This window comes from Electrophorus electricus, chromosome 20 (genome assembly GCF_041902795.1).
Source record: "Electrophorus electricus isolate QZ-2024a chromosome 20, ASM4190279v1, whole genome shotgun sequence".
Taxonomy (NCBI): Eukaryota; Metazoa; Chordata; class Actinopteri; order Gymnotiformes; family Gymnotidae; genus Electrophorus; species Electrophorus electricus.
In genome coordinates, this window is record NC_137516.1 from 13,440,361 (window position 1) to 13,467,429 (window position 27,069).

The window sequence follows — 27,069 nt, forward strand, 5'->3', positions numbered from 1 at the left end:
AGTTCTGTCAAAGCCATTTCAGTCGTGATTCTAAGTGTACCACTTTCCAGCCTTCAGGGAAATTGATGTCAGTTTTATCATGGGCTATAACTGGTCTTAGCTGGCTCTTCACAGACAACACCAACACCGTCTTTATCTGATTTACCTGTGCATTTACCTGCATGTATTTGGGGAGTGGTTAGTCCAAAATTAACACTGGATTTCATCTGCGTCCATTGGTTTATCTTTCTCAGTGCAATATCGCCAGTGCGGACGACAAATATTTAACATGAAATGTTTCATTAGAGATGTACCATCACCAGCATCCCGTTATAGATAAGACCCAGGGAGCGTCACTGCAGTATTACGCTGGTATCAGTAATATTGGTTCAATTGATGTAATAGTGTTGTTTCCATCGTCCTGTGTGACCTTGTAAAATGGGACATTTAAAGGAGGCAACTAGCTAAAATGACACAATAGGCTGCAAGTCAGTTTACATGTACTTGTACTGTACATGTACTTTTGAGGTCAGCAACTTACCACTGCATTTGTAAATTGGCTGATTTCTTAAATATTCACAAGCAAGTAAATTTAACCCCCAGAAGTTATCATTTGCTGTTGTAATGAATATATAGTAATCTGTATGTAATAAATATATATATATATATATATATATATATATATATATATATATATATATATATATAGTACATATAGTATTGTATGTTCTATTCTTATTACAATAGTATTACAACTTGGAATACTCTGGAATTTACTCCTGCAAAGACTTTTCCTTTTTGACATTTAATTTCAGTATTGAAATCACAATTAAAAACTAAAAACGCACCTCCAGTGCTAACTCCATCACCTCCCTGCTTATTGTTTCGTTGCGTGTGCAGTGTTTTACCTGGACCGCAACCATCTTATGTATTTTTGGTCTGTCCCAAGTTACCTGTGTCTACCTGTTCCTCAGGTGTCTTGTCTTTTTTGCTCTGCCTGTTAAGATTGTTGTTAAGTGAACTTGAGTCAGAGAAAGCCTCTATTTAAATAAAACCTAGCATTATTATTCTTCTAAAATATTATGTGCTTAATCAAGAACTACATAGAGAAACCAAGATGAACTATGCTGAATAACAGAGAACATGGTAAGTGAGAACATGGTACTTACTTAAGTGACTGCATCCTTGAAGCTAGTTGTTTGAAGGTTTGTTGCAGCAGTTTCAAAACATTGTCATTGTAGGTGATAGCAACTTCCTGTTTATGGTACAGCTATGCTGTATATCCAGACAGAACACTAATAATATTCAACTTACTTATTAGCACCATTCTAAGGTACTTGCAGGGACATAAATGAAGGTGAGCAAAAATGTATATCAAACATTTTATTGCAAGACTCATTGGCCCTTAATACCAAAATACTGTACAGTGTCAAGTGCCTATAAATAGAATTTTATATATATATATATATATATATATATATATATATATATATATATATATATATAAATTTTGAGTACCCCTAATGTGTACCACATTCAACAGTTCCAAAAATAAATGTAATTTGATTTCATGTACAGAAAAATAACTATGGGACATCACCTTTATAATACATACAGCTGTGGTCTGGTTTACCCGGGGGGTGAATGTAACGTATATTTAGAGCCACTCAGTTATAAAATGTGCAGAAAACCCATCTACAATATTGAACAAAGGTTTGACTGAACCAGAGCCTGATTCCCTCTACCTTTATGTACCAGGTGAAGTGAAGGATGGATGAGCACAGGTGTGTGGAGGAGAAATACACTGAAATCCCTAACACTCCATACATCTACCGTGAACATTGCACTATGCAAAGTGTATTTTGCTTCAGTCTGTGTACACTGTGCTCTTGTTTTGGTTTTGTTTTGACTGTGGAGGCCCAGGGCAGCTTAGCGCTGGGGCCCCGAGTGCAGGGCCTTGCTGTTAGTCACAGCGCCGTGCTTCTGTCGCAGGTGCAGGCGGAGCTGGCTCTTGTGCCGGAAGTGCAGCCCGCACGTCTCACACTGAGGACAGAGAAGCCCGTTAACACTTGAAGCAAAGTGGAGATAGCCATATATGGGGCCGAACGTGGTAGAGGGAGATGGTGCTTACGCGGTATGGTTTCTCGCCTGTGTGGATGCGCAGATGACTCTTGAGTGTCTGCAGGTGCCGGAAGCGGGTGGCACAAACGTTGCAAGCATACGGTTTTTCGCCCGTGTGGATCAGCACATGAGCCCTCAGGTGAGCAACCTGCCCCAGACAAATAAACAAACACGAACGTAAACAGCCGAGTCATTGCACGGAAACCACAGCGTGACGCTCTGGCCTTTTGCCGACACAAAGCGCCTACCTGGACGAAGCACGCGCCACACGTCTCACACTTGTATGGCTTCTCCCCTGAGTGGATGCGCAGGTGCGTCTTGAGGTTCGCCGGTCTGTTGAACTGCGCGCCGCACACACCGCAGCGGTAAGGTTTCTCACCTGGGACAATCACAACATGACACCACACTGTCACTCAAACCACCCTGTCTACAGCAGGGAAATACAGGCATGTGGATGGGTGTCTGACTACCTGAGCTGGTGGACTTGGGGCTGTTGAGATTGCCTTTATAGGTGACGGCAGTCTGGCAATGGTCACACCTGTACGGTTTGCCCCGCTGGAGGCGCTGGTGGTTCTCAGAGCTCATCCCAAATCGGGAACCACACTGGCTACAGACAAGGCTGCTGCTCTCTGTGGAGAAACGGAGAGGTTTACCACTCTGCTCTGGAACCTAAATTATCCATCAGTTTGAATCTAGCATATAGTGGGAGCAGAGTTGCAGAAGAAAATTAAAACTCTTGTTGTAGGTAGGCATTAGTTAGTTGATTTCATAAATCCGCTATCTGCTTGTTTGAGGTAAAAAAAACAACACTGAGATAGGTGATACAAAATCCTGAACCACACATCTCTGAATGAGAGCATCCAGAACCTGAACTATAAACCTTTGAATGAAAGCATCCAGAGCAGACGTAAAGGGATGTGGTATAGAAAATTCATAGGAAACACCCACCGTGGTTTGCCTGAGAGATGTCAATATTGCTTTCCTCTCCCTGAATGTGCGTGGCTATGCAGAGAGAGCTATCAACCCGAGCATTTTGAACGCATTCTTCCCCAGAGCTACAGACAAAAGCAAATGACACCATAAAGCATTCACTGTCAAAATACTAAAAATGTAGAACATGCTAATTGTTAACATTCACAGCACAGATATGTACAGCACAGTGATTCGGGTACCTGCTGGTAGCATTCGAGAGGCTCATGGCTAGGTGTTCCCTACACTTGGTGGTGGGTTCTAGGACAGTGTAGGAGGGGCTGTCTGATCCATGGTGCTCCTCTCCTTCAGATGAGTTAAGTGTGATGAACTTGTACTTCTTCCAGTTGTGGACCTTGGACCCACCAACGAGTCTCTGAGGGTCCACCGTCTCCCGGCTGCAGCCACTGGACTCCGCCGGCGAGTTGGGCTGGCAGTCTGACTTCAGCGGGCTGTGCGGCCCAACTGCCTGCGAATGGCCAAAGCTCTCTGTCTCCTCCTCCTCCACCTTTGTCCCAGCGAGGCCCCTCGGGTGTCCCTGATCCGGCCGGGACATGGAGGGCGGGATCTGGAGGACCACCGAGGGACGGCTGGGCTGGTGGGCAGGGAAGACGCCGGAGCTGTTCATTCGTTTGTAGTCCTGTCTTTCTGGGGGAGAAGGCCGTCCCTGGGTTATGGCACTAGTGTCCAGGCCCTGCTGGAACAGTGGGCTGGCGTCAGAGGGTCTGCCCACAGAAAGAGGCAGGCGGCCATAGTAGCGCATGGGGCTGCTGGTGGAGGTACTGACTGCATAGTGCAAGACTGGAGGGCCGAGGCTCATGATGTCGGCCAAAGCGTTCCTTGAAACCTCTCTGAGGTTGAAGATGATATCTTGAGGTAAGGGCTCAGGGCTAGATGATGCTTCAGCTCTGTGCTGTTTTACACACAAGCCCCTGTGGGATGGAGATCAGAACGATTTGTCTGTTGTTACATGTCAGTGGAGTGAATAGCTAAAAGTCTGTACACTAAGACTAGACCCTTAGGTTACCTAGACTCCATGAACCTTTCGCAGGTCTCCACCATGTGCTCCATTTGCAAATATATGGCTGTAGTCAGAGTGGCCAGGATGAAGTGTTCGTTGAGGGTCAGGCGAGAAGTGTACATGAAGTCCAGGAGTATGGCAAAGCCATTGGGGTCTACCTTCAGATCCAGGCTAACCACAGTCTGATCGCTTTTTTGATTGTTTACAAACATAGTGTAAAAGAAGCCGCTGTGAAAAGAAAAAAAAGAGGGAATGACAATGGTAAGTTATCACACACAAACCATTATTTGGGGTTGCTAGGTGGGTTTCCTAGCAACAAACCAGGAAATCCATTTTTGTTTGCTTTCATGGTTAGGGAAGTACAATCTGAGCAGCGAGTGATGGCAGGATGTATTACACTTGCTATTACTAAGTTGAAATCACAATAAAACAACAACAACAACCAAAAATCAGTCATAGCAACAATCATAGCAGTCATCGCTGCTAACCTTTAACAACTTAATTGGAGGCTCCAGCTCCCTTGACTTAACTCACCTGCATGCCATGAGCACGGTCTTGTGCGCATGGAACTCCTGTCCCCCAACCAGGATGTTGACATCGGTGAGGATATGCCTGCTTCGTAGGCGGTTGAGGTTGAAGAGCACGTCACCCGCATGGCGGGTGAACTGGATGCAGCCATCATCTGCGCCGCTCATGGTGACGCACTCTGTATTAAAGGGAAAGGTGACAACAACATCAATCACTTCAAAACATGCACTTGTTGGTTTACTGGATATTCAAAGATAAATTTGTCTTTCAACTTTTATTTAACGTAGTCCCATGTTCTAAAATTGTAAGAGGCCTGTGGGGATTTGCTGGATCAAACCAGTTCTGAAAGGTCATACGAGTTCTGAAAGGTTATTCAGGGTCTGAAAGATCATATGAGTTCTGAAAGGAGAGTGTGGCCCAGATTTCTAAGCCCTCGGGCCATTTCCTTTGCAAACATATTTAAGGCAGGGCTGAAAGTTAATTCATACTGAAATATTGTCATTTGTTCTGACAAACCCAATATGATTAAAAATTCAGTCTTCAGTCATTGTGAGAATTAGTAGTGCTGTGTGGTGTTGCCAGCCTAAATTTCACAGGCTTTCATTTATTTTTTATTTATTCTGTCTTTCTCCCAGCTGGGAGTTGTTTTTTTTCCACCTATTTTCTATTTAGACCAATCAAATATGTGGTCTGATGAACAAAATGGGCAGGTCAGTTGAGTAACAGCAGTTGAAAGCGCAAACACACTGTGGTGAAATCAGAGAAGAAGCCATAGCAATTGCAAAGGCTCCTTAGATTTACAATATTGTCCTTAAGCACAAGTGGCGCCTTACCGGGTGGATGTGAGATTGAATTCAGAGTAAAAAGTTGTATTTGAAGGTTACACCAGGCTAAAGCCACACAAGATTCACTAGTGAAGTCTGGGACGCCTACCATGTTTACACGAAGCAGGGAAGTAACAATCATAAATACCGTTCATAAAGTGTCTAATTTTACTGAAACACAAAGCAGTCTTCTACTGTAATTCAAACAGTCCTCCTCTAAGGGGCAAACTAACCCGCTGTAGAAACCTCGAAAAGTTCCCAGAATGACCGATAGATGACAGTACAATGTTCAAAATGCAGCTTTCTTTAAAACAATTTTTAGTATATGTGTATTTATGACAGAGCAACGTCATTTAATACGTCAAACCAAAATTATGCTGTTTATTTATATGTATGGTGTAAAACGCCAGTTAAACGATGCGGTGTATTAAACATTAGCTTACTATAAAATATTATTCCAACTTTTACCATACACATTTAACGCAGAAATAAGGTAGGCAAGCTAACCTACATATCCCTCAGACTAGACTATTTGCATTTCGGCCCTGAAAGACACAATGGCTTTCATTCAAACAACACACGGCTCAATAAAAACATAATATTTTTTGATGGTAATATGTCATTTACTTAACAAAATTGCCTGGATGAATTTGCAAACTGAACAAACTGTGAAGAAAGACCAAACGTGGATGCCAGTCAGCTAGCTAAGAAGATCGGTGTAATATAGAATTAACATTTCAAGCGCACTTTCACTCACTGGTTTCGTTTTCGCCATTCTGACCTTTTAAAGCTCATTCTGACCAGGTAGTTACAGTGTAGTTACAGTGAAACCATCAGACATTGCCTACATAGCCTACAGTATAATCAGAATTCATAGATTCGTATTTTAAGCGCACATAACAATACTATAACACTGTGCATATAACAATAAGCTATGATAATGATGTGAATATAACAATGAAATAAATTTTGCGCGTCATGTGGACGTCCACAATACATCAACAACCCCTCACGACTAAACTGGGTTAAATCGACTCTAACGCAAACCAGGTATGACTAAGGCTACTTTATTTATAACATAATGACACCTCGCTGCCAACTTTATCAAAGATTCAGAATAAGCAAATACTGCATGTATTGTCTTATTGTATTAGATGCTATGTAATTAAAACACATTTGGCGAATCAAGTTAATAATACATGTCTAGCTAAGTGTTTTTAAAAAACTTAAGCATATGTCTTAGCCATCCATGTAAGAAACTTGAAGCGACGTTTGTGCCAATTAGCCGCGCATAGGTAGCCGACACAAATATGTGTAAACGCCATTTCACAAAAGTTGACAACGGCCTTCGTAAAACACGTATCGATTTATTTAGCTATGTAACCTAATTTAATGTGACTAACATGAACACCTTGAATGAATTACTACAAGAATGTTTCGTTAGGCCACTGACACCAAGTTTCACTCTAAAACAAATGTAGGTTTAAAAAAGCGTAAATATAGCCAAGTTAAATCAACCATACAAAAGCAGCTCCTACTGAATATCTAGAAAGCATCTCAATATAGTTTGGTATTATTGACGGGTAGTAGCTAGATAATCACCTGGTATATTTTCTTGGAAGTGCCGTCTGAAAGCAGTTCTTGGAACCAGACTTCTGTGAACGTTCAGCACTTAGTTCTCGGAATTCCACCATCTGGCTGCACCACTTCAACACCGTAGGGGAGGGAGTTCTTCCTATATCGGACTTTATGTTATTTAACCGTATCGGGTCGCCGGTTTTATATAAAAAACAGTCATATCAGTTAAATATATTTTAAAGGTGTCACTTCGATTCTTTCGGTTGTGATTACTGAACTGTTTTGTAGCAGTATGCCATCCTTTGTTTTCCCTCTGTAATGGTCTACTCCAGACCGTGGCTCGAGTACTACGTAAATTCACCTTTGTCAAACAACAGATTCATAAAAAGTCTCTCATCGCGCATGATGAGATTTCATTAGCTGCCGCGAAAAGGTAACTGACAGTGCGAAAGTCTAAAAACGAGCCTGTTTCACTGGTTTGACTGGTTTGTTTCACAGTTTATTATGGGAGGGTAGCACAGTAGCCTAATGCGCATAAAGTACATACTTAAATGTTTTTTTGTAATTTATACTGAACCGTGTGATATACACGCAGATACTTGATATTGCATAGCAAAGTTACATATTCAGGCAAGTTTGTTCTTGCTCTGTCATGTCACATCATAACACACACAGAGAGAGAGAGAGAGAGAGAGAGAGAGAGAGAGAGAGAGAGAGAGAGAGAGAGAGAGAGAGAGAGAGGAAGCACTTTGCTTACACAGTTGATAGATTTCTTTCTGAAACGTCCTGTTTCTTTGGAAACCTTGTGTACTTCACTGCTATTTTGATTTTTGATTCCCCAACTGTATATATGATACAGTTCAAACAATGACAGTTGCTGATGTAAGGCTAGTTTTGGTCTCAGGCTTAGCCTCATTTATGTTCTTGTGGGTGCTACTTATTTGGAACAGATTCTTTGACACAGAAGAGTCTTCAGAACAAGTTTAGCATAACCTCCCCCGACATCGCTCCCTCTGATACATGACTGTTGAAGAGCCTAACTTAGTCAACAAAGCAATCATTCAGGACAATAATGTCCTGTCCTTCTGTGCAATAGCACCTTTTTATATTGTGAATTATTTACATATATTTTGATCTTCTATTTTAATATTTGATATTTCTGAGATACTCTGGGTGCTTAGCATCTCAAAGTAAGCTAGAAATACCCAACTTTAATAAGTTGAAGCAATTAATAGCAGTGTTGCCTGCACATGTTGCTATTCTAATGCAAGTCGGTCCTTGTCTTGTAGGAAATCAAAAAAGATGAGGTGGGATTTCCTATTGTCAGTCATTTTTTTCCCCTGTTCCTATGTGTGAACCTCTGCCCATCACCAGCAAGGTCCATGCACATTAAAGCTTCCTCATGACCTTGAAACACAGACACCTTCAGCATCTGGGGACCATTCCGAAGCAATTTCTTTCTAAGTTAGAATGTCAATTTCTCTTTTGTTTCATTGTGCAACTGTCCCCTCCCACATGTTCTGACACACACTTCCTCATTCCTTGTAAATGGAGAGAAGCACTTTCTCAAGTAAAGTTTGCTATTTCGCTCTTATGCTCTTGGATGGCAGACTGTAGGGCCTGTTGTCTCCATTTGTTATTTTGCCTTTTTATGTTGTTGTGCTCATTCAGTACATGTGTACATATGTGTATATAGGTGGCATGTACCTATAACACTCCACACATGAGCTCTCATCAATGGTAAACTCTTTCTAAATATTTTTGTAGCTATGCTTGGTTTTGTATATTTGTTGGTAATGCTTTTGTTCATAATTCAATATTTTTGTTCATAATAAATATGGGGACTTCAATTCAATAAAACTTTAATCCCCAACAGGCAATTCCCAAAGGGCAATTAGTGACAACAAGCAGTCATAGTACACAACATACATAAATGTTAAAAATGCACAAGATACCTCACCCAAGCAGCATGAGTCCGTAGACTGTATAGTCCGCTGCAGCTAGTTTCCTGAGATGGATGGCGATATACCAGCACCAGTCTTATTTAAAACAGCAATGGTAACTGGGATATAAGTAGACTTCCTGTGGACTGTTCTACAGTGACAGCTGCAAAGATGTAATTCAGAAGGAAACCAGTCAAAGGTACTGTGCAAAATATATATGGGATCTTTCTAAAAATAATGAATACATGGAAGCGTCCTTATACGCTGAAAATCAGAGAATGTCACAACTGATAAATTCTTTTTTGATTAGTATTTCTTCTGTCTCTCTCTGTGTGTGGATTGATTTGGTATAGCTGGTTTAATTAATTAATTGCAAATTAACCCTGCTTCTCATTAATTCACCTGGTTGCACTTTCTCATTAGGTATCCGTTTACATGGCTAATTTAATTTTGCTGAATACCGGACCTTTGCTCCCTTGTACCAAACACTGTAATTTGCATGTTGTACCAACAATAGTGTGCATTACACATTTGAAGGAAGAATGAAGGAAACGACAGAATTTATTTTTCCATGAAAATGTGTGCTGAACCTGTTTCTTCTCGCAACCGTATACAGACAGTGCTGAAATCTGAGGCTTTTGGTGAAAAAAGGACTTAACTTGAACCGTTTTTCCCTATGCTTGATAAAAGCAGCACTGATTAGCCTGCAACCGTCTATCTGATCATTTCTTTCAGCATCTGTCTTAGCTTATGTGTGGCCTCTGACTATATCATCATCATGGTCTGTGTTCAAAAAACATACCTTGAGGCTAATGGAGTGTATATATGTTAATCTGCAAACACACTTGTCACGATACGGCCCCTCCTCCCAAACTTCTCCGTTTGTGTGTGTGTGTGTGTGCGTGTGTGTGTGTTTGTGTGTGTTCGTCCGTGTGGCCACGCCCTCCCTGTATTTCACACTAGCTCCTCGTTGTGTGTCGTTAGTATGCGTGTATAAAAGTGTATTGTTTATGTGTGATTGTTGTCGGTGTTTAACCCTGATAGCCTGCGTGCTACGTCTTCGTTGTGTGTGTTAATAAACGTATGCCTATCTTTTACGAAACTCGTCCCCGCATCCCGCTCTAACTCCACATCGTGACAATACTTTATGATGAGGCGGATAGAGATCAGAACAAATTCACAATCCTTGCAAATCTGCTTAGATGTTTATTTATATACTTTCTGTTCAAGCGCAAATAAGCTAATGAAGACTGCCCATTCACAGTATAAGGGGAGATCAGAGCTCTAAGATTCCTCACAACTGTCTGATTTACAGACTGATCCTTTCACCAAGGTGGTTAGATGCACATATGATCTGTGAATCAGTTCTTCCTTATAATTTATTGCAAACCAGTGACTTTTTTTCAAATTACATGGTCAGTAAATTTACAATATTTTGCAATCCTTGGTGTTATGATTAATTGTCATAACTAGGCTTAAGGTGGACAAGGGTTTTAACCCTTAAATGCATGGCTGTACATTTAGACATTAGAACTTGGGACTTATGTCTAACAAGGAAAAGTGACCTACAAAGAGCTATGGTAGTGTGAAACTGTCAAAGCATGTTATTGACAATAACAAAATATTAAATTAAATATTGTTATATTTTGATATTTTACTTGTCACTAAAAATGAGGTATGATGAGTTAAGCAAGGCCCTGCACAACAGAAATGAGCAACTGAGATTACCCAAACAATTGTGGTCCAAAGTAAGCGTTTAAGGGACAAAGCAAAACTTGCATGTGCAGTTTACATCTTTGTCCTGCATAGACCCAACTCATATCTTGTTGAATACACTATGTAACTTCATGAAATGCAAAATTCAGCATTAAGGCACATATGCAAGACCATCAATTCTATTAACCACTAATGGATAATTACTACCAGCAGATGCTCAAGAACTCACCAAATACAAGGATGTTGGGGTATTCTCTCATCCGTCACTGAATCGCTGATATTCTTATTCGCTGATATGGCAGCTGAAGTTGTGTGTCAATGCCTTTGGTCCAAGATGATACGTTTGTTCTCTTTTTGCTTGATTCATGCAAGTCAAAGTGTGTGTCCCATGTGATCTGACCTCTATCATATAGAGTGTCCCTAAGTTATTGTGTGAGGGTTTAGTTGCTTACCCCTACAAATTTACTGTTTACTGTTGAGTTTGCTCTTCCTACTGCCTCTGCATTCAAGGTTTTTACCCAGGATTTCGTTCTAAGAAGTGGAACTGCTTTCTAGTGTGCTATTCACCTCAGTCAAAATATAAATTAAAAAAAAGGTTTGACTAGTTAAATCGAAATATATTTGAAATGTGGCAGATTTTCCCCAAAGTCTGACAGTTGCTTCTGGAAGTGGGAGTAGTGTTTAGGTTCAAGGACAGTGGACAGTGGCTCTCTCCTTGGGAAGGACTGGTTATTCCAGTCAGTCAGGACATGTGGGCAGACTGCCCAAATGGTCAAAAAACAACGGACTAGACTGACTCATGTATGATGGAGAAATTACATGAAGCCCAGAGACAATGGAAGAAATGGGTAATAGGAAAGGTGCCCACAAGTGCTTCAGAATTTTCAACTGTAAATTTGTACATTTGGCCCTGGCTGTATACCTAAGGATCTTAAGTTTTAACATGTCCAAAACCCATGAACTGGTTTCCTATTGACTAAACCAATAGGCACTGGGGCTCCTATATACTCTGTGGTTTGTCAGAATAAACAGGGCCAACTAACTGTAACCTGGCCTTGGCAGAACTTGCCAGTGTGTTGACTTTTCTTGATCCATGTGTCTGACCACTTAGGACAGGATCTGTTAGGCACATCTCTAACAGACATAAATTGGAGTTCTTCCTCTTAAGTGTGTGTGCATACATACACACACACACATACACACACACACGCACACACACGCACACACACACACACACACACACACACACACACACACACACACACACACACACACAAGGGCTGACTCATTTTGGACCTGTGTTTCCATGCTTTGAGAACCACATGCCCTGGTGATCTCAGGTTAGGATCAATACAGAGACCAAACCTTGTATGGGAAAAACTCATAAATATTGCACATTTGGTCTTTGAAGTTTGATCTTATATTCATACCCTTATGTGAACTTGAGCATGAAATTTGTCACAGTCACCTTTATAAGGTGGGCACATGTCTTGTTTACTGCTTTATTCCAGGTATCAGAGATAGATCCAATAAATGGGATCAATTACCTAATGAACACTCAAATATGCAATCAGATATCAATCAAAACTATTTTAGAACAACAAAGGGAAACCTTTGAAATATGAATAATTTCAAAGTGCCTGAACCGACTGAATTTGCCTTGTTCTTTTTGTTCTGGAGCAGTCATATCAACTGATACAGCAGCTAGAGCGTAAAAAAAATCTGCAGGCCTAATAAAAATGTTCATTCCTACTTTGAACTTTTGATACCTACCTGTTGTTCCCATGCTTCTGGGGAAACACAGAAGCCCTGTCTTGTCTGCACTCTGTGAACGCGAGTTTTGGCAAGCAGGAAGGCGGCCTTATCGGTTCAGACTCGGGAAACATAGGACATACTGTGCTTGGGACATCACGAGGATGGAGGACAGTGTTCTCACATGCAGCTGTTTGGTAATGAAGCCTTCCACATTGCGAAATAGAGGTAAGGACAGGCTGTTCAAATACACACACACACACACACACACACACACACACACACACACACACACACACACACACACACACACACACACACACACACAGTCACACAGAAACGTGCATACACACAAATTGAAAAAAACGAAAAGTTGGTTCCTAAAATATGATCTGATATTCTTCTGATATTCTTCTAGTTCATAATTATAGTAATAAACATACACAGTATGTTATTTACATTTTATGTGAGATATAAGCTTAGTTTAAACAACCTCTTGTGACCTCTGGGAAGGGTACCTGTGTATGAGTGAATAAGTGGAGTCTAGTGTTCCATTCACTTCAGGTGTGGGCTTGAACTGACCTGCCATATTATAACAACACCATTCTACTTACCTGCACTCTGCATCATGTTGCAATATGGCCTTATCAAAACACATCTGAGAGAGCTTTCTAAAAAACCTTTTACAATTGTAAAATGTAATAAAAAGATTTATAAAGACTTGGGCCTCATGTGTTCAGAGTCATACAGATAAATGGAAGAAATTTGGGACTGTCTACACACTTCCTTGAAGTGGGTGATCTACTCAGTGCCACCAGAGCACTCGAACAAGCAGTAAAGGTCCTTAGAGTGATAGATAATGAACTTCAGGCATCCCTTGTACTTTATATCATCTGCGTTCATGAGCCTGCCTTATTAAAAGCACTGAAGAAGAATGCTGTTCTATGGCGTTCAGTGGAAGGTTACCATTGAGGAAAACTTTGCTCTCCTAAAGAAATCTTGCTACATCTTAAGTATATTAAAGACTAGCCTGCCTCTATGTCTGTATGGCTTTCCATCGCAGAATAAAACAATGAATTCCAAGCTTTATGAAGATATCTGATAGCAGCAAGTCAGGATGTGACTGTGGGCTACAACTCAAAAGAGGTTCATACAGCATGATGATAATCCAGGACAAAGGGCAATATTAACAACAGAGTGATTCAATCAAAAGAAATTATGCATTTTAGCATGGCCATGTCAGAGTCTCAGTCCCATTTAAATGCCATGGGATTTGAAGCAGGCTGTCCAAATAGGACAGCCCATAATTGTGCATAAACTAAAGCAGTTTTGTAGGAAGGAATCTGTCAGAATATCTCCTAACTTCTGTGTGGGACTGACAACTTGTTATAGAAAGTTTGTTAAAGTTATTGCCAAAAATACCACTAAATCGTAAATGTTGAAACTAATTGCTCAGTAAGGATATCACATGCTGTAAATGTTTTGTGTGTTTGCGTCTTTGTTTTTCATGACTAATATGATGATAATATCACGTTTCATGTAGCCAGGTAATTCACAAATGATTTTTATTTTTTATTCTTGTATAGATGCCTGCTCAGATCACTGACAAAAACACTTTATGGTATCACAATGTCACAAAGATGCATTCATCTGACAAACAAAGTTAAATCAAAGCATTATATTGCTCTTTTTTGGTATGTGTTCTTCAGAATGGGTGGTGCATCCTTCTTTTATCTTGGTATAGGTCTAAACTCTGTATGTTGAGTGACAGCCTTTGTTCTCAGTCTTTGAGGAAGCATAACACATCTGTCTGAAAAATGTTTACTATGGAGCACACAGTTGGTAATTCATTTTCAGACTTGTTCAATGGTTTAAGAGGTGTCAGCAACTGGATGACAGTGCTCTGAGGGAATGTGAAAGAATCTTATTGACATAAAATAGCTACTCCCTTAATGAGATCTTTTTTATTTCCTGAGGTCTCCTCTTGTCTATTTAAAGCTCACATGACTGGATTATCTAGTTATCAGATTTAGTCCAGCTATCAGGTCTATGTCCTAGTCTTGACTGACTCTTAGAGCTCTGTTGGTTAACCACCACATAAGGGCAGTTTTACCCTCTCACTGCAGCCTGAGTGGTCTTCTCACAGCCAGTATTTAGTTGCCCACCAATGGTCATAAATTAAGCAATTTAATTAATTAAAATCACTAAATAAAAACATAAGTAAATGATACTCATTTACCTGATGAGATTAATACTGAGATGAGCCTCATAAACATTAGTAAACGTGGTGTTTTTTAGTAAACGGCCACATAATAATATAACTTTAATTATAATGGTCTTACTCAGATGTGATATTTATTGGTCATTCTGAAGTTTGACTTCATCTAAAAAAAATATAAGAGGTTTGGATCCTAACATTAATCAGACCATACTCACTACTTTTGGAGATGCCTTCCTGCTGTTTTGGAGCACTGTCCCAAGCTATGATGTTTTTGTTATTGTTTCATTATGGTTTTCCACATGAGGGCGAGTTTCTACAGGACCAGCCAAATAACATTGCACAATGTTACAGATTCAAACCTTTTTACATTTGTATTTACATTTTTGGCATTTAGCAGAAATGCTCATAACCAGAGTGACTTCCAAAAACACCAGAAACACACGAGTGAAGATTTCCATGCACAAGTTCAACATTATGCTCAACTGAGAATGTGGAGGAAAGGTGAACCGCCCTTAGGCAACTTTCTTCAAGACATGAGACTAAAATGATCACCTTATACTGCAGTCAAAGCCAAATATGCACACACACACACACACACACACACACACACACAGACACACACACACAAACACACACACACATGCACTGTTCATTTTTTTTTCAGTTCCTTGAATGCATTTCCTTGAACTGCAAACCTTTTTAGAATTCTAAACATAAAGCTCCAAAATGTTGATCCCATCAAAGCTCCAAACCTCCCCCCCCACCACCACCATCCTTCACTCTGCCCTTTAGAGTACACCAAGGCTGTTCTTTAAGGAAACAACAACTTTGGAATTCTGGCTGTTGTGTTAGTTTTTAGAAACAGATATTTGAAAGATATGTCACAGAGATCAGGAACAACAGGTTTGGTTACTTTGGTAACAAAATATCATTTACTATAAAATCCACATATTTGTTTACTTTGACAAACAAATATCATTTACTGTAAAAGCCAATTTTTCATTCTGAAAAAATTAAAGTCAAGGGATAAAATGCAGTGCTATAGTGATCATATTCACATCATATCATTCTAAAGATACTCTGTACCTGGTAGTCTGTAAGCATTGATGGGGCTGAGAGCAGTGCTTGGTGCATTAGGACATTTAAACCTCAGTTATCTTTAGCCCAGAGATATCCTATCTTAGCATGAAGAGCTTATTCTTAAGCGCCTTTCAGTAGGTAGCAGTTTTGTCATGTTTTGCGCCCCTCTGCTCCCACCTGCAGGCAACAAAGAAGCTAACGTACCCCCATCTGAACACTAGGAATCATTTCAGGTAGGAAATAGTGATGCAAACTAAAGCCAACTACAGTTTGAAGCTAAAAATATCCAAGAAGTATCAGTAAAAAAGTTTCAGCATATCACATACTAAACTTTTAACCAAGGCCGCTGAAAATAGTCGATTAACTTTATTGAACTAACATTGTTGTTTAAGACGTGATAAGCTAACCATTTATACTCATTTTTAAAAGAGTAGTGACTCTTTTTTACCACTTTGACATAGTCCCTGCTTCATTGTATTTCACTTTTTGTTTAGTTAACTATTGTTGACTGATGTGTTATGTTTTTGATGTCAAGCTGATTTGTCCTTATTTTGTCTTGTTTTGGCCAGAGTCAGATCTGATATGCCTGTTTATGTTGAGCCATGTCTGATATGTTTTTGTTATACACATATTCCGCAACCCAAATTCCTCATCTGGATAATTAATATTTGATGACTGAAAACTAAACTGACAGACATCTGTGTCTCTAAGCAGAATGAAACCTGTTTCAACCTGTTTCAGCAAATTAAAATGTTTTTTTCTCTGCAGTTTGCTTGAAACTACACTTTTTCTTGTAACTCCTTTTTATTTCTTGCCACTCTTTAAATGTTTTCCATTTATTTACATATTATTGAAAATGTGGGTTACTCCATTTAAGCTGAAGGGAGAGTGACACAGATTTTCCACTCCAACCTGCCACCAAACTCCAGATCTTCCCACAATAAACAGATCAGTTGCTTTAGCGAATCAGGACATGAGCTGCTTGCATGTGAGCTGAGACTAATATCCAAGGGGGGTTGTGCCCTTTCAAAACAATTGCTTCTGATTATTATTGCCTTAAATGTAATGGGCCCGAGTGCAGTTGTGAGATTGTTGAACTTCTCTTTTCCAGATTCCCAGTAAAAACATGGCAGCTCTATGTGGGCCACAAAATTGCCTCACTAGAACAGGCGCCACCACATGCCTCTCCATGCTGCGACGTGGATGAGTACCAGTCACTATCGGAATCTGGAGCTGAAGATAACCTCTCATTAGAAATCCTTTAGAAATCATTTAGAAAACCTCCAGAAAAACACCCGTTCCTGATTTGCAGGTTAATAGTCCTAACCAAATCCTCCACCCTTCATTTTACATTCAGGAATTTCTGAGCTATAAGGGTGGATCTGAGTTCTCTAGAATTCTGAAGGTGTGGTTGCATGCTGCACAAAACAAAATCACTGACAACAACAAACACATTTAACAGCTCTGTGCGGTTCATGTACATTTGATTGTATGGCAGCAGCACATCTCAGATATCAAGCCTTTTACATCACAAAGACACACAACTGGAAAAAGGTTTAAAGTTTGAGTATTTCATAAAGCTGATGTAAAAGAAAAATGTCCTTAGTAATAACTGCATATTGCATTGACATTTAATTCTTGAGGAATTTGTTGTAGAATGAACTTTATTGAACCTGTGTAAGGAGTGTAAGGAGTGTAAGACTGAAGAGACATGTGCAGTAGGCCTACAGTGTGATACTGCGGTGACGTATCTCAAGACATATCTCAGCATGGAAATCTGCCTCTAAAAAGCCCCCTTCTGGGCAGTAAAGGAACTGCAGAAGACTTACAGGCAGACACCAAATATTCTAGAAATTGTTTTTGCCAGTGTTTCTCAACCCAGTTCTTTCAGCAAACCAGCTGGTCCACATTTTGCTCTCTCCCAGTTTCCATTACACCTGATCCAAGTTATTAGGAATGCTGAAAACCTAGGTGGATGGATAAGAGGTGTCTGAGAGTTGGGTTGAGAACTAATGGTTTAACAACTGATTTATAACAAAAATCAAAACCTGATCGAAGACCACAGCACAGGTGTCATTTCTGAGTGAGTCTATTTGGAAGTAGGAAAATGTGTTTTCCATACTTTTCTGAAATGCATAGGCTGTGCCCCCTTTGTCTGTCTGGCATAAGAGACTGCCAGCCATAGCAGGATAATGGAGATGGTGACATGGGAGGAGTTGTCACTTCTGGGCAGCATCATCAAAACAAGTCGCTTGGTGAAAAATACAGTCAGACAGGGTGATTGTTGGCATTTCGTATATGTTAAATCAAAACACATGGAACAGCTCCAAAGTCAGCGAGATAGGAACTGATAACTCAAGCACAGGGAACTGCCCAGAAATGCCAAAATTCTGCAAGACATTGTCATGGCTAATTCAGTCCCCGTCTTGCTGCAAATACCTCATTCCCCCTCGTCTACTCAGAAGAGATACTGGGTCTGCATAAGCCGTAAACTCACTGAAAAATCCTTAATGCCATAATCATCGTTGCTTTATATTACTGAATGGTATACTGCCTGCCAGTTCACACACAAGCGATCTATTGCAGTGCTGCCAACATGCGTAAATTACAGTTGCTGTCAGTGAAAGTGCAAATGATGTAAGGGGCTGCACTGTCACACAGCTCACAGTAAATAAGAGGTCTAAACTGAATTAAGCATGCACTCAGCTCAGAAGAGAAGCTATCAACCACTGATTTTTTAAAATCCAGTTGTATTTAGCTTCAAGGTTTATTTTTAGCTCTAAATATTACCGAGGTCAGGACCTCGTTGATGTCATAGCTGGCTATGGACATGAAAGGGATACTGGTACACCTGATTTATGGTGTTCATCACAGTCATGTGACATATGAATGTAAAATTAGTGTGATGGTGGGGGAGTACCCAAAAAAACTGGGAACTCTGTGCACACAGAGTTCTCACAGGGCTGTCATTCGGCACAGGTTAGTCTGATAAGTGTATACAGTTAGCAGGGAGGCACTAAAGTGGAGTCAGAGGAACAGTAGCAAAACCCAAGTCACATAGGAATATAATAATCAGTTTTCCATTTTTATGTAACGATTTATGCAATGCATGCTGAATCAGCAGGAGTTCCTTAAATTATGTTTTCAGAAGCCTTACTGACACGAAGAAATGTAATGTCAGTAGATCTGTCAGACAACACACAGAGATCAAATCGGTTTCATTCAGACACCTGGGATTGAAGGATGTTTGCTGTTCCCATCATTAAGCAATCACATGGGTACATGATGAAAAGGTTGGAAAACTCAATAGCAAGAACTCAAAAACATGAAAATACAACCCCTCAAACACCCACAAACTCACAAATCTCAACATTTACTCAAACAGCATGCCATTTTATGTTCCTTGCTAATGAAGGAGTGCCTTCAGATTGGCAGCAGGCTCATGTTAAAAACTGAATTGTTAAACTCTGTTTTAGAAATTGTGTTTAAGCTATCTTGCTGCAATAACTTCAGCACATCTGTAGCTGGCCACACAATAGCTTAGTTTGTGTCTTTACATTTACATTTATAATATCAAAAAAGACAAAATATGATTAAAGGGTAAAATATCTTATGCAAATGTGCTGTGCCAATTTACTTCAAATAAAACTAAAGGATTATATAAGCAAAACTGTATTCAGATAAGCAGATACATGACCAAGGTTCTAAAAGCAACAGAGATATCGCTGAAGTGAATACAGAATATGAAATAAAGCTTTTGCCACTAGATGGCAGTAGAAATGCTGTGCCCACAAATGAAATATCATCTTGAATAAACGTCACCTTGATTTCCAGGCAACTATCAAATGGCCCTGGCAATGGAATTAGCTCTAATTCTGACTTTAAGACATATAGATATTACTTATAGAAAATTATTAACCACACAGATTTGGCCCAAAATCTAGTCATGAAGTAAAATCATAATTAATGCATGAGATTAATAAATAATAGCCTATAATGTATTAAACAAAACATAGAATAAAGTCAAAGGTCAAAGTCAAATGTATTTAAATAGTGCTTTTTACAACAGCTGTTGTCACAAACCAGCTTTACACATGTCCGAGTCCAAGCCCCCAGTAAGCAAGCCAAAGGCACCAGTGGCAAGAACAAACCCCCTAGAGCATGAGGAAGAAACCTTGAGAGGAACCGAGACTCAAAGGGCGGGGGGGGGGGGGGGGGGGCATCCTTCTTTGATTGACACCAGACACCACAATAGCAATAATATAAACAAGTAATGAGAATAATAATAAATGCGTAATGAGAGAAAATAAGCAATGAATTTCTATTCCAGTTTTCTAAAAAAAATCCTAGTCTGGGTTCGATGTGTGTAGGTGTGTCCAAAACCCATCTGGCACGAGAACATCCACCAGGGCAATGGAGTAGTTTACGGAGATGGAGGAGTGGTGGGCTACAGCAGGGAGGCATCAGGGGGTGGTGGGAGGAGCCATAGCAGCTGAGATGGGTTGAGACTCACCAGCAATCTGGCATCAGGAGTAGGTGTACCTCGGCAGAAAGAGAGAATAGGTTATTAGGCATGTTCAAGTACAAAGGTATGTAAATTGTGGAACTATAAAATGCGAAGGGATGGACATCAGCAGATCTAGCTGTGGCAGCTCAACTAAAAGGATGGACTCAGAAGGAAACACAAGCATGAGGGCACCCTGGAACATCAGCACTCCGCCACTCTCAGTTAATCTTGAATGACAAAAAGAGGTGCAGGGGACAGTATCATAACATCCCAGTTTACCAAAACTCTCAATTCCCATGGACCCCCAGATCTACACCTTTGCCTTAGAAGGGAGGTATTGAATAAAATGCCTGGCTATACCAATAGGTTTTCAGCCTAGCCTTAAATATTGAGACTGTGTTATTCCATAGTGTGGGAGCTTTATAGGAAAAGGCACTGTCCCCTGTGGTAGATTTTCTTATTCTTGGTACTAGTAAAGAGCCTGCACTTTTTGATCTAAACAGACATGGAGGATGATAATGCACCGGGAGTTTGCTTAAGGTACTGTGGGGCAAGACCATTCAGTGCTTTGCAGTTCATTAAAAGTATTTTTAATCAATATAAAATTTTACTGGGAGCCACTGTAATGTAGCTATGATGGGGTAATGTGATCAAACTTCCTAAGGCAATACAGTAGACCAATTAATGATAAATGCAAGGACTAGCGTTTGTGCTTCCTGTAAAGATAATATGTTCCTAATCTTTGCAATCTTTTTGAGGTGGAAAAAGGCTGTCATAGAGGAGCTCAGAGTTGGACTGCTGCTCCTCAGCGTTAAGAGGAGCCGATTGAGGTGGTTCAGACATCTGGTAAAGATGTTCCCTGGTTGCTTCCCCTGGAGGTTTACCAGGCACGACTAAGTGGGAAGAGGATTTGGGGTAGACCTAGGACTGGCCAGAGGGATCACGTTTCCTGGTTGGCCTGTGAATGCCTGGGCTTCCCTTCGGAGGAGCCAGAGGAAGTAGCTGAGGACAGAAAGAAGGTTTTTCTAATGAATTGGCTCAAATCAGTAATTACGGCAAACAGCAACAGAGTTTATTTGAAGGTTTTAAGTCAAAGGCACCATCAGGGCAAAGAATGATGGTCCACATTGCACCAACAAATGAATCTTTTCAATTATTTGCTTATTCAATTCATCATGCAACACCACAAACAGGCCTTTCAGTATTTATGAAATGATGTTAGGTCATGAAATGACAGGCAGGTCTTCCGTGCCACCCTGTGTCATTCTGTAAGGCGATCATCATTTTAGATGATGTTGACAATGGTTAAGACAAGGTAAGTGCCACCATTATGCTCAAACAACACCATGCTTGCAAATGCGCTTTCCCCACATACGGCTTTATGGACTCAGGCCAGCGTTAATCTTTAGAGTCATTATGGCCCACTCTCCCAATGCAATGGCAATAAACCCTCATTAGAAAAATGTCACTTCAATTATCTTTCAACATGGATCGTCTGTGGACGATGTTTTTGTAAAAGCAATCATGACACTGTGGAGGAGAGGCCACTCACTAAATTTCCAATTCATTGATCTTACACGAGCAACAAATGAACAAAACATCTTTTCGGAAGTCATGGAAAACACGTCAAGAGGGGTGGTGCAAAGCATGCTGTGTCCAGTATAAAAAGAACAAATGGACACGCCAAGGACCTGAGGACTTCAGTCATCACCCACCCAGAGACACCCAGACACGTCAGACATTGCCAAAGAAACAAGGTGGCTCAAGGTCTTCTGCTGGTGCGCGTGAAGGACGTGGAGAATCCATCCAGGCATGAGGGCCCTGCTGATGGCGTCACTGTTGCTGCTGGCATGCATGTCATGGGCAAGTGCAGCTCAATCCCAGCATGCCGTTAGGCTGTGTGGGCGAGAGCTCGTACGTGCCATTGTCTACACCTGTGGAGGGTCGAGGTGGAGGAGGAACCTGTCTGAGTTAACCACGGACGGTCAGTAATTGATATACTGCCAGACATAGGCTGTTCTACACAGGCAAAATTGCTCCAATTTGCATTGTGATACAGTTTGGAGTTGATTGATAGGTCCTATTTTTTATTCATATCAATCAACTTTAAATTGTATCACAAGGCTAAATGGAACAATTTCATAGCATTTTTGCCTGTGTAGAAATAATTAGGTCTTAATTATTTTTGGCCCAAAGTTATTTGTTGTCTGCAGGAGCCCATGAAAGACATTACATTCAAAGAACACTAATCTAGAATTAGGATACTCACACCACACAATAAAGAATGTAATTTGATATGCACTTTTGCAGTCTAACAAATTATAGTCTATTCTAAACTTTTGCGATACAAGTATTGCAAAGATCAGAACTGCGACAGTAGTAATCAAATGGTATATTGCACAGCCCAAATTTCCGCTGACGCTAAAAGGTCACTAATGCATTAACGCATTAAAAAGCCACTAATATAGTTGTTGCAATATCTGATTGCCGGTTACTAAGAAATTCTACTTTCTGCATATTTCTGTCTACTCTTATGCTGTGAACAGACGCCGAGATGGATGGGGCGTGGTCCTTCGTGGTCGGCACGGAAGTGAAGAAGATAAGAAGTCTGGACACCGATGTGTCTCTCAAGTGCTGCAAAGTGGGCTGCGGCAAGCACGAGCTGACGCTTCTGTGCTGAAAGGATTCCCCGCTCCACGTAAAGCAACTCTCGTTGCCGAGCGCACTTGATGTTCAAAGTTTTAATGAGAACGCTAAACTTTGCTAGGCTAAAGAGAGCACATGCTGTCGCCATTTCATTTGAATGTAGAAACAAAACCGATTTCCAAAGGTGTGAGGTACTTTTCACTTTCACTTTCTCAGGTAGGCTACATTACTATTAACACACGTTTAAAGTAATTTTTTCCCACAATTTTCAAAGTTTACTAAAATATATTTGGCTTGAAGCATAGAATAATCACGGAAGGCATACAAAAGGCGCCCATGTAAACTTCGCGCCACTTAGTTCAAATGAAGTAGAAAAGAAAATGGATATAGTCTATGATTGTCATATAGTTCCTCTGTTAAAGAATGTCTATTTAAACAATAATGACCTAAGAACTCCCAGATGTATTGAAATTAATATATAGATAACATTTACACTATTACCCTTTACCAATTAACTTCAGTAATGTGAACAAACTGTACATAATAGCTGAACACCTACACCTGCCTCATTGTACAAGAAATGTAACTTTTAAAGTTTTACAAGCTTTTTAAGATTTGCCATGCTACTGAATTATTACAGCTGTGAAAACTGGTTTATTTCCCACTTTCTAAATCTTATTTATGCTTCAGAGTTGCTCATCTTTACCAAACCCTCTACAGCTTGTACTGCACCAATGTTCAACTTGACAATTCCACAAAAAAAGTCTCTTTTGTCTTTTTTCTTGGAATATTTACTACATGCTACATTGGTCAAATAACTACTTGGGAAAGACGGTCTGTATTTTCACACTGCCTACTGGGGCAATTCCCACTTTCCAACTGGGGCAGTCCTGGGCCCTGATGCCTTCCATCATGCAAATAAAAGCAAAAAGCAAACAAATAATACCAACAACAAAGACCCCCAAACCTCACCCATACTATTTTCTACTTTCATTCTCTATAACTTGTAGGTAGTCTATAAAGGATAATGCCACTAATGAACCCATTATAGACCAAAAATATTTTTCCCAAGTTACTAGGAAGTGTGCACTGAGAGTCCAGGAAGAAGGCTCCATCCCACCAGAACTAGATCTCCCTGTTCGCAAAGGCTCTCCATCTCTGCTGCTTATCTTTAAAAACCTCCCACTCTGTAAAGGTGGAATCCTGGTGGTGGAATGCTATATTCGCAGTGAGGACAGAATCTTCGTAAGTTCAATTCTGCTGCGAGTCAGCATTTGGTGTCATTCGAAATAGACACCGTAGACATTAGCGACAGCAAAGAGCGAGCTGTTTTTGAATGTGTGTGATGAGAAGGTGTCGCTGGCTGCATCCCACAGACATCGGCTGCCCATACGCATGTTCTGGTCCGTCAGCTGACCAATACTGATGACCACTATAACCTTGTACCGAGGGATCATCATGTCCTTCACTCGCGCCTTTACCACCTGCACACACAGAGTCAGCAGAGCCTCATCAGCTGAAAGGTCAACAGCATTTCCTACATCTCCAAAGGCCACAACCAGTATGAACAAAACGGCATTTATCTGAATCTTCCTTGGATCTTTTTTTTTTATCAGACTTGGGCCTGTGCATCACTATCATTTCCACCTTATTGCGTTTTTATGTGCCAAATTCAGAGGCTGGTTGATAGCAAGCAGGAGCCGGCTGACCTCCGATATGGTTTTGGTCATCTGTCTGCACAGCTCTGGCTCATACTTCTCCTCCTGGAGGTAGCTGGCCAGCACGTCCTTCAGGATGTCCTGCACCGTCAAAACGGGGAAACGCTTTGTGGGTCCTTCCCAAGCCACAGAGAGACAGAAGGGCATAAAAAGGTTTCTGAAACTTACTGCAGTATATTGTAGTTTTGTACAGAGGTCCTTCATCAGCTGTGCAAGTAAAGTGCTTCTGAATGAGTAACAAATAAATAATGTTCTTTCCATTGGGTTCTAAAGTTCCAAGAGTGTAGATGAGTTCTTATTCTCTGAGTTTCCTAATTTCATTACTGAAAATAAATATACATGTAGCACATTTAGAGCAGTTGCAGGCTACAGTACCACATCCATTATTTGAATGATCATTTATCTCACTCTAGATGAGCATATGTTTGATGTTTTTGCCATATATATATATATATATATAGGAGATTGGTGGAGGATCCTTAAAAAAGGATGCTGTCTCTGCTCTGTCGTGGAGGATTCAGAAGTGCTTAAGTTTACTATCAGCTACTGTTTTATTTGTAGGATAATAAGTCAGAATCTTGTAGTCTTAACAGTAGATTGTAGTCTTAACAATAGATTATGAAAATGTTTTAACACAGCCATTAAAATAACTGGCAGAAAAGGAATTGTCATCACCCATTCCTCCTCATCCATCAAAATTTACTGTATTACTTGTAAGAGATGTAATCAGCTTTTATATTGGAGAAACCAAGAGAAGGTTTGCTGATGGCCAAGGCACTTTAAAACTAATGGACACTGCCTTACTGACATATCTGTTTGCATCGCCAGTTGTTGCTATGGCAGCAATGAAATTACATCTACTTTTTCATATATAAACGGACTCCTCCTACTACTAATTCAGAGGCACTTTTTTTGCAACGCTGATGAAGGACCTCTGTCCGAAACATCCTGTTTCTCTGGAAACTCAGTGTACACTACAATTTTGAATAACTTTACATCTCTTTATCTTTACAATTTTTTAATATTTTTTGACTTACTCACCTGCCCTACCATCAGGTAGGTAGTAAAACACTTAATGAAGCCACAGCCAAGATTTTGAGATAAATAGCAAAAATAATGGGACTCACCAAGCTGGTAAGTGTTCTCCATCTGCATTGCAGGTCGTGGAATATCGTCATGGTGACCGGGTTCATCAATGTAGGACACAGTACTGATAGAGCTAAAAGACAGTGGGTTCGCAGCAGTAAGAAATAGCGCTAGTTTACATTCGCGCTGACACTGGCCACTTGACCTGTCTGACAAATTGGTTGCAGACTTTTAGATTTACATTTACAGCATTTGGCAGACGCTCTTATCCAGACACGCTTGAACCAGGAAACGCTTGACAAACACGCTTGAATCACGAAAATGTAGCTAAGCATGCCAATGGTTACAGTTGGCTACGATGGGTAAAAGTCATCTGTTTGTTTTAGCTATAGATTAAACTAGTAGATGGATAAAACAAATAAACAGTGAGAAGTTTTAAAAGAGTATTGTCAAATAATCCATTACACAGTTTTTAAAAAAATATAATAAATAAAAAAAAAGAAGGGAAAAAAGAGAATGTGATCCTACTCTAAAATGACAGAACTATTGAATAAGTAGTTCAATCATAACATTTTAAAGCCACAGGAAGGGACTTACTCCTTGGCTTTCCAAGCGGGTTCTTTGGTTCGCACATCGTGACTGCCAAGCGAAGACAAGCTCCCTCTTTTCTTAAGCAGCCGCGCGGCTTTCTCTTTAGCCAAGTCTGACATGTTCCTAATATATTCCTTTCACACACTGCAATTCAGAAATAAACTTTAGCAGTGACTATTAAACGTTAGTATCCACATCTCATTGAACGCTCCATAATAGGCTAGTTTAGAACTCAGACTACACAGTAGCGCGAGCATCATCCACTCAGTTCGGTCCCAAAAACCTGACAGCGTTCTACTGGACAGACAATGTGGGTTTTTATCTGTCGTCAGTGATGTACAGCTCAGGTTAAAATTCTTATTTGTAATTATATATAAATCAAACAACTGATGGAAACAGTCCCGTTACCTCCTACTACAGCAACGTACAATATATCAAAAATAACCTACCGTTTTGGTTCGGGTAGCCAAACCGGAAATATTCAGTGCATTCAGTTATCCCTAATGTTGTTGCGCTGTTGTCATGACAACACCGGGATTACTTTTCATTTTGAAAGAGGGGGTGGAGTGAAGGGCTTCCCATGTGCGTCTCTGGACGGCTGTGGAGTCGACTGGACAGCGCAATATATTGAAGTTCCATCTTAGATGCAAAGTTGCAAACCCTATTATGAAGAAATGAAAAGCAAGAGTTTTATGTACGTATTGTTGTATTTTTTATTTTATTTTTTGGTGATACATTTTTCACTTTGTATATACCTATCATTTTCAATCTTTATATTCTCTTAAACAT

At 40.3% G+C, this 27,069-nt stretch overlaps 3 protein-coding genes across 4 annotated transcripts; 1 reads left to right on the forward strand and 2 right to left on the reverse strand.

Annotated features, from left to right (window-relative positions):
- Window positions 1-941: 941 nt before the first annotated feature.
- Window positions 942-7,357, reverse strand: bcl6ab (BCL6A transcription repressor b). Of its 2 annotated transcripts, none has more exons than XM_026998383.3 (9): window positions 7,045-7,357; window positions 4,625-4,796; window positions 4,097-4,318; window positions 3,273-4,001; window positions 3,049-3,155; window positions 2,571-2,729; window positions 2,349-2,479; window positions 2,111-2,248; window positions 942-2,022 (listed from the first exon to the last, which is right to left on the reverse strand). In XM_026998383.3, exons 2-9 carry the CDS (start codon window positions 4,783-4,785, stop codon window positions 1,909-1,911), a joined length of 1,761 nt encoding a protein of 586 aa, XP_026854184.3. In that variant the 5' UTR covers window positions 4,786-4,796; window positions 7,045-7,357; the 3' UTR covers window positions 942-1,908. The 2 variants fall into 2 exon arrangements, with proteins under 2 accessions (XP_026854184.3, XP_081559310.1); XM_081703184.1 differs by lacking the exon at window positions 7,045-7,357 and adding an exon at window positions 5,452-7,005.
- Window positions 7,358-22,051: 14,694 nt separating this feature from the next.
- On the forward strand, window positions 22,052-22,919 carry insl5b (insulin-like 5b). Its single transcript, XM_081703842.1, has 2 exons — window positions 22,052-22,223; window positions 22,786-22,919. The coding sequence occupies exons 1-2, from the start codon at window positions 22,052-22,054 to the stop codon at window positions 22,917-22,919; spliced, it is 306 nt and encodes a 101-aa protein (XP_081559968.1).
- dynlt5 (dynein light chain Tctex-type family member 5) lies at window positions 22,227-26,807 on the reverse strand. Its single transcript, XM_026998369.3, has 5 exons — window positions 26,730-26,807; window positions 26,287-26,424; window positions 25,731-25,822; window positions 24,595-24,719; window positions 22,227-24,369 (listed from the first exon to the last, which is right to left on the reverse strand). The coding sequence occupies exons 2-5, from the start codon at window positions 26,397-26,399 to the stop codon at window positions 24,166-24,168; spliced, it is 534 nt and encodes a 177-aa protein (XP_026854170.1). The 5' UTR covers window positions 26,400-26,424; window positions 26,730-26,807; the 3' UTR covers window positions 22,227-24,165.
- Window positions 26,808-27,069: the final 262 nt, after the last annotated feature.

What these genes read in the sequence shown, in the direction of transcription:
- insl5b (XM_081703842.1), top strand. Translation starts at nt 22,052, where the DNA reads ATGAGGGCCCTGCTGATGGCGTCACTGTTGCTGCTGGCATGCATGTCA. An exon ending in GTCTGAGTTAACCACGGACG is followed by an intron (nt 22,224 to 22,785) that starts GTCAGTAATTGA and finishes TGCTGTGAACAG; the next exon opens with ACGCCGAGATGGATGGGGCG.
- bcl6ab (XM_081703184.1), bottom strand. Translation starts at nt 5,584, where the DNA reads ATGATTGTTACTTCCCTGCTTCGTGTAAACATGGTAGGCGTCCCAGAC. An exon ending in ACCGTGCTCATGGCATGCAG is followed by an intron (nt 4,319 to 4,624) that starts GTGAGTTAAGTC and finishes TTCTTTTCACAG; the next exon opens with CGGCTTCTTTTACACTATGT. An exon ending in CAGGCGAGAAACCATACCGC is followed by an intron (nt 2,023 to 2,110) that starts GTAAGCACCATC and finishes CTCTGTCCTCAG; the next exon opens with TGTGAGACGTGCGGGCTGCA.
- dynlt5 (XM_026998369.3), bottom strand. Translation starts at nt 26,399, where the DNA reads ATGTCAGACTTGGCTAAAGAGAAAGCCGCGCGGCTGCTTAAGAAAAGA. An exon ending in GGAGAACACTTACCAGCTTG is followed by an intron (nt 24,720 to 25,730) that starts GTGAGTCCCATT and finishes TGGCTTGGGAAG; the next exon opens with GACCCACAAAGCGTTTCCCC. An exon ending in TGACCAAAACCATATCGGAG is followed by an intron (nt 24,370 to 24,594) that starts GTCAGCCGGCTC and finishes CTGTGTGTGCAG; the next exon opens with GTGGTAAAGGCGCGAGTGAA.